The sequence below is a fragment of the Puma concolor genome, chromosome D1 (genome assembly GCF_028749965.1).
Source record: "Puma concolor isolate L17-30 chromosome D1, mPumCon1.1.hap2, whole genome shotgun sequence".
Lineage (NCBI taxonomy): Eukaryota > Metazoa > Chordata > Mammalia > Carnivora > Felidae > Puma > Puma concolor.
The window spans coordinates 101,573,910-101,588,596 of record NC_141676.1 but is presented as its reverse complement, the minus strand read 5'-3'; the positions used below and the strand labels follow the sequence as shown (position 1 = coordinate 101,588,596).

The 14,687-nt window shown below is 56.4% G+C and overlaps 1 protein-coding gene across 2 annotated transcripts in view; it reads right to left on the bottom strand.

Moving 5' to 3' along the window:
- Nucleotides 1-14,687, bottom strand: part of DSCAML1 (DS cell adhesion molecule like 1) — a 349,712-nt gene that overhangs the window by 55,070 nt on the left and 279,955 nt on the right. For both annotated transcript variants that reach the window (XM_086679019.1, XM_086679020.1), the window contains 3 exons: nucleotides 3,593-3,792; nucleotides 2,848-2,944; nucleotides 2,083-2,211 (listed from right to left, as the gene is read on the bottom strand). In XM_086679019.1, the coding sequence (XP_086535145.1) occupies nucleotides 2,083-2,211; nucleotides 2,848-2,944; nucleotides 3,593-3,792 (426 nt within the window). The remainder of the gene's footprint in view (nucleotides 1-2,082; nucleotides 2,212-2,847; nucleotides 2,945-3,592; nucleotides 3,793-14,687) is intronic.

Here is a 14,687-nt window from a genome sequence, read left to right as displayed (position 1 = left end):
TTGCCCTGCTCAGTGGGGCCCCGGGAAAGGTTGCCACACATTAGAGAGTGGTCCGCGGAGGGGGAGTAGGCAATGGGGCAGCATGGGGGAGGAGGGCGGGGAGGCGGTTGCAAGGGACAGTCGGGGAGGGGTGCGAGTGACAGCCCAGGCCTCCCCTCCCCTCCTCTGACAATGACAGGGCAGAGCCCCGCCAGCCATAGCAACCTGGCAGGGAGACAGAGCGGGCAGTGCCATACGGGGGTTGGGCCTACAGGCCCACCCTCTCCTGGGGCAGCCGCAGGAGGTCTTGACGTATGAGATGGACACAGTCAGCCCCCTCTCCCCTCGTGCCCCGCGTCTCTGCTGAGGCCTGGCCACTCACCACCTCTCCCCAGCCGCAGCCTCCCACTCACTTCCCAGAACCCCATTCTTCCACGGACGCCAGATGTATCTTTCCAGGGTGCCGTGTTACCCAAGTCTCTCTCTGGGAGCTCATCGAGAGTGGCTCTCAGTGACCTTCCCCAGCAAAGTAAAAAGCTCAGCCCAGAGGCCCCAGAACACGTTTTAGTCCCAAGGACTGTATCCAAGAGCCCTGTGCTAGACAGGCCACTCCCTGCGGTAAACTCCACCTGCTCCGGGCTCTGCCCTTCCCCGTTCCCCGAACCCAGGCCCATCACCTTCCAACCCCCAAGTCCTAGCTCTCAATGTGGCACCTGCAGGGACGAGAGAGAGCCTTCCCCGGTGCCTCTGATAGTGGCAGCCAGTCCTCTCTGTCACCCTCTTCCCACACTCAGGGATGGACTCCTGGGTGGCCGGCTGCAGCCTGACTCTTCTGCCCAACGAGCCAGTAAGCTTCCAAGGGCAGGGCGCCTCCCTGGAGAAACCTGTACCGGAGATGACTGACCTGGTGTCACGGACGGAGCTGCTTCTCAAGAGGTGAATATGCAACTCTGACTTTGCTTTCCTGGGTCTCACTTTGACTCACTCAGCAGCCATCTGCCGAGCATCTAAGCCCGTGGCGGGCAGTGTGCCAGGTGCTGGGAACACAGCAGGGACTGAGACTTGGTCCTTCCCGAGGAGAGGACACCCAGCCAGCCACTGACTGTGCGCTGTGCTAAGGAAGGGTCTAGAAGCCCCCAGGAGAAACAAAACCTTGGAGCTACACGAAGACCTGAAAACTAGTTGGAGCTGGCAGAGGAAAGGGGGCTGGGGAGGGGTGAGTTCTCCAGGCTCTCTCTTCCCATTTCTGAATTGTTTTTGAAAAGCTGACAAAGGCTTAAACGAACGCAAAAGGTCCAGAAGCAGCCAGAGTGAGAAGCAGGCTTGCCTCGCATTCCCACGTGGGTGCCACCCAGGCGCCCTCTCGGGGGTAACCCCGGTGGCCCATTTCTCACGTACCTTCCAGAGAGAGTCAAACAGACATAAGCATGAGCCCCTGCGGCAACTCTGTGGCTTGGTCCACTCCAGGCCTCTCGCCCCCTCTGAGGCCCCCTCTTTGCCATTTCCTGCCACCTGACCACGGGTCCCCCATTTCCCCAGAGACCTCGGGGCCCACTGTCATTCTGCTCCACAGGGCTTCACGGCCTCATCGGTGCTAGCTAGGGTCCCAGGGGAGGGCTCTGAAGGGATACCAGGAGGACAAGACTTAGATCTAGGTTTTTCCAGGGGATCCCGTCTCCCGCAGACCACCAAGGTCCAGCTCTCTGACCCCCAAGCACTCCCATAATCCCAAACCAGGAGTGTCCAGATGACTAGCCAAATCCATGATGTCTCTGACCCCACAGACTCAGCCCATAGCCCTTTGCCTCCGGGCCTTTCAGCTGCTTTAAGTCAGACCACCTTGTCGCCCTTGGCCCAGGGACAGTCCTGGAAAGAAGGGACTGACGCTCCTCCCTCCCCATTAACTGTCCCATCGTCTGCCCCTCTCACAGAGCTCTTAGCCCAACCAGAGTCCTGCCCTTAGGGAGAGACGAGGGCCTGTGGCCCGGTGGGTGCTGGTGTGTTTGTCTCAGATGGGCAGCTCTGAGGCCCAAGGACTCCCCCACAGGGGGGCACGGACAGGGCATGGGCACAGGGCCACCGTAGGCTGAGCCTTCACCCTACCTGATTTGTTCTTGTATTCAATATCGAAGCCCGTGATGATGCTATTCCCGTCGAATCGCTGGGTCCAGCGCAGGTTCATGCTCCGGGCCTTCACCTCCCGGATCTCCAGCTCTGGGGGGTCAGGGGGTTCTGGGGAGCGGAAGTGAGGAGCAGGAGTGAGGACGGCAGCAGAGAGCATGGCCTCCCGCCTATCTCCAGAGAAGGCCAGGGTTCTGCTGTGTCCCGGGGAATTGGTGCCAGCCGTGGTCTTCCCATGGGCTCTGAACCCGGGGTCAGGGCAAGGTGGGTCAGGGGGAGGCCCAGCGGTGGGGCTCAGAGGCAGAGTGGGGCCTAAGCTTGGTCTCCTGCTTTGTTCCCCGTCTCTTCGTTGGCCGGTGGGAGGGCAGGCCCTCTTGCAGGGATCCCCCTGACCCGAGAGTCTGTTTGTCCTCCGTGAAGAGCTCTCAACTTTTCCCGGCTTGACTCTCCCTGCCCTCATCTCCTCCCGGGTCCGGGGCCACAAACCCAGATGCCCCCCACTTCTGGAAGCAGCAGTGCGTTCTACAGTGACGGCGGTCCGTGTAAACCTTGCCGTCCGAAGTGTGCCTGGAAGGGCCCTTACTGCCCCGCTCTGGCCGGAAGGGAGAGCGTAGGAAGGCTCTTCTCAGAGGCCAGTTCCTATCATCCTCCACCACGGTGTGGGTGATGACCCCGTTCTTGAGGTGGAGCTGGCAGCAGGCAGCTGGCTCCCCGGGGAAGGGCTTGGGAACGGTGGGGCACAGGTACCTTGCACAGTGAGTTGGATCAAGCCCCGGTCCTCCCCATATGAGTTGATGGCGTGGCAGCTGAAGAACACAGAGTCCCCACGGTCAGCTGGCTTGAGCTGGGAGGTGGCCCGCAGGGCAGGAGGATGGGGAGAGAGGGAGGAAATGGGGAGAGTGCTTTAGAGCTGGTCTGCTGAAGGGGGCTCACTCTAGTGGGGGGCAGCAAGGCCACGTCTCCTGGGAGAGGGGCCCACAAGGGCTTTGTCAAGGGCTCCTCTTCCCTGAAAGTTCCAAGGATGGAGGTGTGGAGGAGTCCAGGCAGGGAGGGGCTGAGGGGGCACAAGGGGGAGAAAGACAGGGGCTGAGGGACCCCAGGAGAGTGGGGAAAAGGGGCTGAGGGGCTCTCACGAGGGAGGGAAGGGCTGAAAGTCGAGGGAGAAGGGGAGGGACTGAGGAGTCCCAGAGGGAGGGAGGAGCGGAGGGGTCCGGGAGGGAGGATGGAGTCCAGGGGTTCCAGAAAAGGGAGAAGGGCTGAGGGTTCCACACATTTAACGGCTGTAGGGTTGTCAGGAAGGAGGCATAGTGAGGTTCTAAGGCAGAGGCTCCCCAATGAAGAAGGGAAATACGTAGGAAAGGGAAGGTGCTTTTTGGGGTGAGGGGAGGGGCTCCCAGATCCCCATCTACTTCCAATAGATACAGCAGTAAAATTGCGGGCTCCCCACTTTCAGAGAGTGGGGTCCCCCTGAGACCGGGGCGTGGTTGCTCACCTTCAGCGTGGAGACAACCTCATCGCCGTTGTCCTTGGTGGCGATGGCGTACCTCATGACTCGGTCGGGGTCGATGACCGTGTCCCCCTTCTCCCAGCGGATGATGATGGGCCGCTCACCCCTGGCTGTGCAGTTGAGCTCCTTGGCGTGACCCTTGATGGCGATGGTGGTGTTGGGGTGGGAGGTGATCATGGCCGGGACTGGGGAGGGGAGGAGGTGCAGGAGGCCCCAGTGAGGGGGGGGGGGCGGCCAGCCTGGGGGAGGGGCGTGTGCCTTGCGCAGAGGCCCCGCCCCCACTACCCCTCCCCTGCAGAGCGCCTTAGCCCCAGGGACGGGGTCTATCAAAAGTTGTGGGGGGCTGTCAGAAACCCCACTTGCCTATCTTCCTTTTCCGCCTCCCCACCCGTGACTGGAGTGGCCTGTCTCTTCACCAGGGATTCTTATATTCCGCGGACACCTTTTCAGCATGTTTTAAAACGCACAATATATACAGAACTACAAAGGAAACCAGATATATTGAAGTATGGCTATACAAATATTAAAAACCTTCAAAGGCAAACTTTTCACATAGTATATCACATATCAATATGTGTTTTTTTTATTACCCTTTATCAAATGCTGTCTAGTGCTGAGTTACATTAGCACGATTCTGTAACGGCGATAAGCATAAATGCGAGAAGTGTGGTACGAAAGCATCTGTAGATTTCTGCTGGTGGGGGCCTCGGGTGCTGCTTCTGCTGTGGTTTGTTGCTTATATTCAACATGGAAGGAAATACTACATGTCAGCTCTAAGTTGGTGGGAAAAAAGATGGGCTCTCTTCTCCTATGCAAATTCATAGACCCCTTGGATCAGATCCATGGACTTTCTGAGGGGGGTGGGGGGGTGGTCTCTGGACCCTAGGTTAGTTATGAACCCTACTCTAACGTACTGGGGCCTTTGCTTTGTGTCCATGGCTCAGGCTCTCTCCAAGGCTCAGGCTCAGCTGGTTTACTCCTCTCGAACAGCTGAGAAGCTCCCCTGTTCATCCAAACAAAATGCAACAGAAAACCCTGCAGAGCATTGCCATTATTAAGGTTCCCTCAAGCAGCTTTAACGGGTTTCTCCCCACCTCCCCGCTGAGCTGAGAAAATCACCATGAAACAACCAAGGCCCCAGCTGGCCATCAGGAGGCCACTCCCAGTGCCCTGAAAAGAAGCGTCTAGATCTTGACCCTCTTCTGGGCCTGAGCACCTTGGCTAGCAGCAGGGGGAGGGGCCGGGCAGAGGGAAGGATGGTCTCGGCTGCCAGGGAAATCCTGTCCCCACTCTCCTCCCTCCAAGTCAACAAATACGCATTGAGCGTCCATGCCATTACGTGGCACCGTGGCAGGCCTGGGGGACATGCACGCTGTGAGACAGGGTCCTCGCCTCTTGGAAGGAGGGGGAGAGGGGAGGGGGACAGACACCTGCAGGAACCCCATGAAAATGTGGAGGATCTGAGCAGTGTCGCACAGAGGTATTAGGAGAAATTACCTTTGATTGAGGGTATCTGGGGAGGCGCCATCCATCCATTCAACGAGCATTTATTGAGCACCTGTTATGTGCCGGGCTTTGTACTGGGTTCCAACAGGGAACAGGACAAACCAGATCTCAAGGAGTTTCATGGTAGCGGTGAGCACAGACAAGACTAGCAATCCTGGCACAGGATGGCAAGTTCTATGCTGGGGAAATGCATACGGGACACAGCGGGACTTAGATGGGCACCCCAGGCCATGGGGCCTGCTAGAGCAGAGACAGCCGTACGTAGGGCAGACCCCAGGAAGCAAAGTGGTGTGATGCACCTGCAAGACTGTCCTTGCCCTTGCCTTCTCCTCACCCCCTTCCTGGGAAAATCTGCCTGTCTGAGTACAGGACGCAGTGGCTCTCGTCTGCGGGATGCCCGTTAGACCATTAGCCACTCTGGAGCCCACAGACTGGGCTGGCAGTGGTTGACAGTGAGAATCAGACATCACTCCACCTTCCCACCCCCACCCTTGGTGGGAAGAGGACCCCTCCCCACACTGAATTCTGCAGAGCAGAGACCCAGCTCATCATCATACCCCATCAATGGCCTGCCTGGGCAACCGTGCAAGACGGCTCCCAGTCTCTGTCCAAACACCCCCCAGCTGCCCTCTGGGGCACCGGGTCCCTGCTCCATGTCAGTGGCTGATCTTTTCTTTCCCTCCCAGTGTCCTCAGGACCTTTCTGTCCTCCAGTTTTAATCTTTTTAAATGGAGAGAGCGAGAGAGAGTGAGAGAGCGAGCTGGGGAGGGGCGGGGGGAGGGGGACACAGAATCTGAAGCAGGCTCCAGGTTCCGAGCTGTCAGCACAGTGCGATCCCGTGAACCGCGTGACCATGACCTGAGCTGAAGTCAGACGCTTAACTGACTGAGCCACCCAGGCGCCCCTCTTCCTGCAATACCCTCCAATATTACAGACCTACTCAAAGTTCTTCCCAGCAACTCTCCAGGGTCACCTGACTTCTAAGGACAAAGGATGCCATGCAGCCCTAACGATGATGTGCCCTGAGACACCAGTCGGTGGGTGAGGAGACATTTGAAACAGGTGTGGGGGATGAAGGGCAGTGTCTGGTGTCCCAGAAGTCACACGATGCAGCCAGCCACCTTCTCCGCCTTCTGTCTTACGGGACTTGACACTGAAGCCAGCCCTGGCCCCTGGCCCCTGCACCAGCCTCCGAGCACAATCCCCAGCCCTAGCTCATCAAATAACGAAGCAGATAAATTTTATAATGCACAGCATTACACCAGGATATACAATAAAACGCGAAAGACAAATAACGAGGTGCAAGTTATAATGAAGAAAAAGCCTGCAGTCAGAGACATCCGTGTATGAATTATTGACTAAGGTTTTACACTCTCAAGGATGTGTGGAGGAATATTTTCCATCAAAGATTTGCATAATTCACTCGTATAAACCTGGGTAGAATATAGAGTGAGATTTTACATCAACAAGTCAGGCCTTGCATTGCAGATGCCTCCATTTTTTTTTTTTTCTGAAGGATTGAAATGCAGGGGTGTGGGGGCAGGGGCACATGGGCTACCTCTGCTCGCCCCACGGTGAATGGCCAGAGACAGGGGCCGGGGACCCCTGAGTGGGCCAAGCCCTGAGGCCTTCCTGGAGAAGAAGAGGTTTGAGGAAGTTGGAGGAAAAGAAGAATCTCCTTCTGGTAGGAGCACGTCAAAGCTCCGCACCAGATCAAGAAACTTGTAGCACATCTCTGTTTTGTTCTCCAGGCAGGGCTGCCCTAGCCTGTCCAGGGCATGTGTGGGGATTATAAAGGCACCCCTCTGGCTGGATGCAACCCAGTGCCAAGAACCGTAGTCTGGCCAGTGGGAAAAGACCTGGGCTTCAGGCTCCACTTGCCCCTTAGGCCCTGCACCTTTGAGCAGTGCACAACCTGTGCATCCATACATGCCAGTCCCACCCCAGGGAGTCTTCCCAATCATGTTTGTTTAAAGAGACAGACATGGGGGCAACTAGAGAAAAGAGGGCCTCGGGAGATCCTGGATAAGTCTCAGAGCCCACTTGGTCCTTTAGCCCCGGGGCAGGGGAGGGTTCATTTCAACCACGGTTATTGTAGTGAGTATTGGCTCAGTACAACCCAACGCTCTCCTCACAGCCTCAAAGCTCAGAGCATGTCCAGAGGAGCCCATCTAAGAAGAGGAGGCTCTTCTGTGGCCCCCCCACCCAGCTTGAAGGGGTTGGGGGCCAGGCAGGCATGGGCCCTACTTGTGTCTTCACCAAGTACGGAGCCTTTAATACAGTAGAGTCAACCTCAGGTTCGCCACCTGTGGTATGAAGACAGGCCACCTCCCTGCAGAGTTGTTTTGGGGGCCAATAAGTCCGTATACGTGAAGGGCCTGCCATGTAGCAGCTACTGGAGAAACCTGGGCACTATTCCCATCCCAGGGCTCTCAGGCCCCTCCCTCTGCTATTCCAAGGCAAGCCCCAGATAAACGCATGCACCTCTTAAGATGTCGCTTGCCAGACTATTCCATAGAATCACAGAGACCTAGATTTGCAGAACCCAAGTAACGTTCGATATGGCAGTTACCAGCCACATGTGGCTCCTGGGCGCTTGAAATGTGGCTCCCACGAACTGAGATGTGCTGTGAATGTACCGCTCGCACTGGGCTTCGAAAATGTAGGCAGAAAAAGAATAATGTAAACTGTATCCTCAAGAATGTCGCACTGGTTACACGTTAATATTTTAGAGACACTGAGTTAAATGAAATACGGTTGACTCTTGAACAACACAGGTTTGGGCTGCATGGGTCCACTTACAGGCGGATGTTAAAAAATGAATACAGTCCAGCACTGTGAATGTATTTTTCTCTTCCTTACGATCTTCTTAATAACATTTTCTTTTCTCTAGGTGACTTTATTGTTAAGGACACAGTCTATAATACACACGACATGCACAATATGTGTTAATGGACTGTTTATGTAATGGTAAGGTTTCTGGTCAACAGTAGGCGATTAGCAGTTAAGTTCTGGGGAACCCAAAAGTTATATGCGGATTTTTTTGCTGCTTTGAGGGGTCGGCACCCTTACCCCCTGCATCGTTCAAGAGTCAACTGCAAACTATTACTATGAATCTCAGTTGTTTCTTTTTTCACTTTTTGAACGTGGGACAATGAGAAGAGTTCAAGTTACACAGGTGACTTGGCTTTGTTCCTGCTGAGTGACCCAGACCCTTTGTTCTACAAACGAAGAAACTGAGGCCACACAGGGAAGTGATTTGCTTACGGTCACACCGCTAGGAAACCGCAGTGTATCTGAAGGGCGGGCTGATGGGAGAGGGGAAGCTCGCCACCCAGGGCTGGAACACTGATGGCAGATGCTGGGAGAGAGATTCCCCAGTTCTTTAGCATCACAAGGACAGCCCCAGGTGACTCATGAAACAGGACAGCCCGTCCTGGGCACTTGACGGAGGACTCCATCTTCCTGGAGTGTGACCAGGAAGATGGGCACATCGCAGACTGTGAAATCTGAAGAGTGGCCGAAAACCGGGGGTCTGTAACTTGCGGGGAGGGGCATGGGAACAAGAAACAATGGTTCTTGATAAAGGGGGAAGGACAGACGTCCTATGTGGCCGAAGAAAGAATTTTCTGGTAGTTTTTGCTGTTTAGGGAAAGTGTTGCAATGGGAGGCAGTGATCCCCTGCACCAGAAGTAGGCAACCCTGGGCAAAGGCAGAGGAGACCCAGGCAGGACCAGAGCACCTCGCCCTTGGGAGTGTCTGGGTCTCTGGAGAGAGGGAAAAATGTCTGGGTCTCTGGGAATCTGGCTCACTATTCTGGGAGGCAGTTCTATGATCCACCAGACTCTCCTTGCCTACAGGAGTCTGCAGCCCTCTGTCCTCGGCAAGAAGCAGACAACCTGCCTCCTCTCTTCTCTCTGCCCCGCACGGTCTCCCTGCCAACGCCAGAACGGAGAACTCTACCGCTGCGCCTCTTCCCCAGCCTCGTCCCCGGCCTCCCAGGGCCACAGTGCCCTCCTGTGCCCACACACTGGGGGCCCATCTGCTCTCCTCTTCCCTCCCCCTCCCCCTTGCCTCTTGCTCCGGATCGCAAGGTCTCTCTGCTCCACTGATTCACGGTCACCAACACGACTGAACCTAAACACTCACTGCTCTGTGCCCCAGGGGGCTTTCTGGGTTGAAGGCAGCCACCCCCCCACCCCCCCTGCCCTTAAGGATTCCCTAGAGAGATGTTCATGTTCAGTCACCTACCCACAGGAGCACAGATACACGCACACACACAAGCAGTGATAAGAGCACACCCCAAAGTCACCAACACAGTCTCCTGTGCTCTGACATCCTTACCATAGACTCATACCTGGCGTCACCTACACATAACATGATGCGGTTGTCGGCTGTATGTCGATACCCTGATGTTGCCTAGGGTACATCTACCCACAGCCCTCCATTACATAAGTGCCCCCACTGTCCACACACACACACACACACACACACACACACACACACACACACTTTTATGATTACCTTTCACCGGGAACTTACCCTCTACCATGTGCTGGCAGTATTTTAGTACTTTAACTGAATTAACTCAGGGGACGTAGGTCCTGTCGATACTCCCGGCTCCAAAGCCTGGGTCCCGACGTGTTTCTTGACTAAGCTCTATGGCCTCCCCGGGCCCGTGATGCCCACGATGGAGCAGACGATAAGCTGCGTGCTTTGCCTCTTGGCTTTACTGCTCAGGGATTCCCCCCTCAGCAGCAACCAGGAGAAGTCTTATTATCCTCATTTTTCAAATGAGGAGACCAAGGCTTTCAGAAGGCACTTCTTCCCTCTCTAAGTCCCTACTGCTGTGGTTGCAGGGGACGGCCACCTCTTACTGTCTGTCTGCCATGCACGCACACGGCATCTGGCCTTGGAAAGTGGAATTTGGCTGGCGCCGAGGGGCTGTGGCTCCTCTGTGGTGGGCAGCCCCAGCAGGACACTCCCGGGCAGGCATCAGGGACTGCAGCTTTAGAGGCACAGCAGGGGAGGAAGAGAAGGGATTGTATGCACGGGGCTGAGTCCTGTGTGACAAATGCTAATAGCAGCCACATAGGCAACATGATGCGCCAATGGGACACAGGAGGCTTTAATGAGATACAATTTCTCTGCTTTCCCGCAGTGTAATTCAATTAACAGCCAGGAAAACCTAATTTCTTTTTACAAAGAGGGGTGCAGGGGGAGGTTCTCTGGGGACTCGGGAACAGGGAGGGGCTGGGCGGAGAGGCATCGGGGAGACCCATGTAGGCCAGCGGCCTCTAATACACAGCCCTTTCCAACACAGCCCCTTTAGGCGAAGAGGGAGAGGGCGGGCCATTTCCCTGAGGTCCTATAGGAAGTCCTGTGTGAACTGAGCCAGTTTTGTCCAAAGCGTTACAGTCCCGCGCCTGGTACGCTGCCTGGCACCACACGTGGCCAAATCGGAGCAACTCTGGTCGAGGCCACAGATGACATCCAGGGCCCCTTCCCTGATACCCCATGTCATTGCACTTGTCCCTCCTATGGGCATAGGGCATCCCCGGCACGGTGCGTGTCTTAGACGGCAGCATCCTGGGATCCTTGTCTCTGGCTGTGAGACTCCCCAGGGCGGAAGCATCTCTGTTCAGGGCTCGGCATATCTGTGGAAAGCTCCCACGCGCAAGGCACCTCTCTTGTTCCCTGCCAGTGCCCCGGGCCCACCTGCTTGGGCCCGCAGTCAGACTTGCTCCAGGGCAGGGAGGAACCTTGTCGGGCCTTTGGTGCCCAGGCCGCTGCTTTACAGCCATGCCGAAATTTCAGATTTTCTCCTCCTGGTTCCTCTGGGGCCTTCTTGGCAGGCGTCACGGAGAGGAGAAAGGCACCAGGCTGGGCGGAATCCCCCCCTCCCCTCGCTCCGGGACCCTCCTGGGGCAGCAAGCCGAGGGGAGAGGAAATCAATTTCAGAAACAAGACAGTTGTCAGAATCCGATGTAACCGGTTCCCGTCTGTGAAATTACTCGCAGGCCGGCTCCTGTCACCCCCAAGGTCCTGCCCAGACCAGCTGCTATTTACATTTTAATTTGATGTGAGAGGCTGATAGATTTTTAAAACACCGCGAGACAGCTCCGCTTCCTTGCTCACCCCCAGCCTCCACAGACTTTCCCACCAACTCCAGGCTTGGAGATGGGGCTCTGGGGCCCTACTTCCCAGGCTGGGGAAAGTTCCTGGCAAGTTTGCATAGACCTTGAGCAGCCTTTGCAAGGAGCTTAATTCTTGTTAAGGAGGGGGCCTGGCGGGGGGGGGTCTCAGCCTCTACATTACCGGTGAGGAAGTGGAGGCTCAGAGAGGTTAAGTGGTTTGTCTAAGGTCACACAGCTGGTGAATGGCAGGAAGGAGGCCAAGCCCCAAGTCCCCTGACAATTCGTCAGCTCCCTTTCCTTTGGTTCCATTCCAGCCTTCTCCTTCTGCCTGCTTGATTTTTCTCCCACTCTGGGCTTTATCCCAAGAGTGGGGAGCTGGCGGGGGGGGGGGGGGTGGTGCGGATGATGTAGTGCCGATGAATCCCGGGGGAGCGCAGGAGCCCGGGATCTGGAGCGGGGCTGGGCTGGTGGGGCCAGGAGGCCAGGCCAGGTGGGGCTGGCCGTGAGTCAGGCGTCCTCTGTCTCCGTCTCCCTCCCTCTCTTCCGCCTGGTGAGTGGAGCTCAGCTGGTGTTTCTGACAAGTCCCCAAGCCACCAGGGAGGGAAGATTCAGTTATGAATACCCAAAGGAGAGGAACAGTGTGTGTGGGAAGGAGAATGCGGAAGACACAGAACGGGAATGCCACCGGCTGCTGGGAGAGGCCTGATAACATGTGGAAAAGGCACGGAGTGTCACATTCCGAGAGGAAGGACAGGCACCTCTCCATGTCACTCCTGGACCGGAGTATGTAGTCCTCACGGTGTTTTACGTTCCCGAGGCCTGCACCGTCTGGGGCTTTTCATGTGCATAAACTCACATCATCCTCACAACCACCTTATCTTGGTTCCCACGTTTCAAATGGGGAGACTGAGGCTCAGAGAAGTAAACCGCCCAAGGTCACACAGCTAGTAAGTGGCAGAGCCAGGACTCGCCCCAGGGGCCCGTGGTTTTACCCACGACGCGACACCGGCCAGAGAAGGGCAGTAGACAGGCGACCGGGTCGCCAGCACTGGGGTGGGGGGCAAAGAGCCCAGCTTCTTCGAAGAGAAATGTGGTCACATTTGGGGGCAAGAAGATTGGTCTGGGAACCAGGAGACTAAGGGGTTGGGCTATTTTGCTCTCCTAGGTGGGGGGCCTGGGGGAGAGGGTGCAGGAGGTCCTCGGGGCTGGCTGCACATACGAATTACCTGGAAAGCTTCAAAAAAATTCTTGTTGCACAAGTCCCCATGCTCAGAGGCTCTGGTTTCATTGGTGCAGGGTGGAGGCCGGGGTGGGGGGGGGCTTGTCACAGATGGTTTGGGAGGAACCGCGGGGCTGGATGGGCCTCATCTTCCACCTCTGGTTCCTCCTCTGTGGCGGGGAGGACAATCTTAAAGCCAATAGGATTGGAGGAAGGGCGGCAAAGTCCTGCTTTTCTTCGCTGTCTCCAAGGAAGAAGCTTTCCTTTTCCAGGAAGTCCTTCTGAGAGTCTAACTGAAATGTCTTCAGGATTTGCACAGAGCTTCTCCCTAGTTAGGAAGCTCTGGTCACGCTAAATGCTTTTTTGGATATCCCCCTCTTTGCCCTCTGAGAGAAGATTTTCCAGGGGACAGGAGATACCCCCCCCCCCCCCAAAGGCTCTTGAGAGCTCTATAAACCCACTTGTCAGAGGAGAAGGGAGCCTCCTGGCTCAGCAGCTCTCAGCAGCTCCATCTTTTGTTTCTGGAAGGATTACATGTACCCATCTGAGGTGAGTGGGCCCCTCCTTCCCCCGTCCAGCCCACTCCCCTTCCTCCCCCCCAGGCTTGTGTCTCCTCCTTGTTAACAAGATCGTGACAAGAACACAAGAACGTAGCCCTGTTTGGAGGTGTGAGATAAGCTGCCACAAAGGGGCATTGTTGGTGCGCGGGGTGGCGGGGCGGGTGGCTTTCAGCTCAGCCAGGCAGGAGCTCCAGGCTACCCCAGAGAAGAGCTGGTGTGTGTGTGGGGGGGTGCCTTCTGGTGCCTGCTTTGTTTTCTCCCTTCTTAAAGAGCCAGGGCCGTGGCGTTGTTAATTTGATTGCACCCACTTGGGCTGCACGTCTCCCCTGATTTGCCAAGCTCCACCTGAAGCATGAGATGAATTCAAATTGCATGGAAGCAATCAGCTTCGCTCTGAGGGGTGGTGGGGAGACGCCTGGGAGCCGGGGGCCCGTGGGACCCTAGCTGCCCACGGCCTGCGTGCGTGCGGACACAGCTGGCAGGATCGGCGTGTGTGTGAAGGGCTGGGCTGAGGGTCGTGAAGGGCGGCATCTGTGAGACTTGGACCGCAAACCTGCTCCTGCTCCAGGGTGGTCTCGGTGGAGACCCACCGGGCCTTGCTTTCTCCGGCTATAAAATGGGGCCAGGCAGTTCTTCTTTGGCTCCTTGCCAAGGAGTACAAAGCGGACTTGGGGAGTATTCTCACGTCAGGGTGGGAACCCGCTTCTCCCCCGTCTCTGGTCTTCCTTCTCCAGAACGTTGGGAAAATGATCGCTAATAATAAAAATAGCTAACACTTACGGAATGCCTATGATGTGCCATGCGCCTCGATTAATGAATTATCTCATTAAATTCTACGGCCTGACTCCCCCAGCATTCTAGAAGGTGGGAGGCGTTTTTATTCCCATTTTCGAGATGCGAGAACACTCAACTCCGAAATTACCCCGAACATCGGAACGCTTTCAGGAACAAAAGGAGGTGGTGCCATTTTGAGTTACTTGGAAAGCACTTCCAGGTCATCGCCGTGAGAGCACCCTAAACCAGGAGTCAGCAAACTTTCTGTGTGTAGGGCCAGCCGGGAAACATTTTAGGCTTTGCAGGCCCTGGGTCTCTGTTCAGATGACTCAGCCCTGCCACCGTAGCTCGAAAGCGGCCGTGGACGGTAAGACGGGAGGAACGGGAGAGGCCGCGTTCCAGCAAAACTGGAAGCTGGCCAGGCTTGGCCCCAGCCCCGGTGCGCTGACCCCACCCCGGCCCTAGAGTCCGGCACACAGGAGTTTCTGGTTGGGACACTGGTTGCCTTGAGACAAGGACGGCCGCGGGATGTCGGAAGGGAGGCCGTCTCGCCTTGCAGACTTCTGGAAAGCACGCGTGTATCGAATACATCACCGGGCATGGGTACTGGTACGGCCTGAACGGTGTCCCCCGCAAAGGGATACGTCAAGTCCCCAGGAGAGACGGGCGCGGAAGAAAAGGGGTGTAAGGCCTCCCGGGCAGAGGCCGGGGCGCTGCACCCACAACTCGAGGGCTGCGGGGAGTCCCCGAGGAGGCAAGGAAGGACCCTCCCCAGAGGCTGCAGAGACGGCACCGCCCTGCCGACATCTTGATTTTGCATTTTTAGCCTCCCTGGATTGCGAGAGAACCCATTTCTGGTTTTTTAGGCCCCCTGGTTCGCGCTC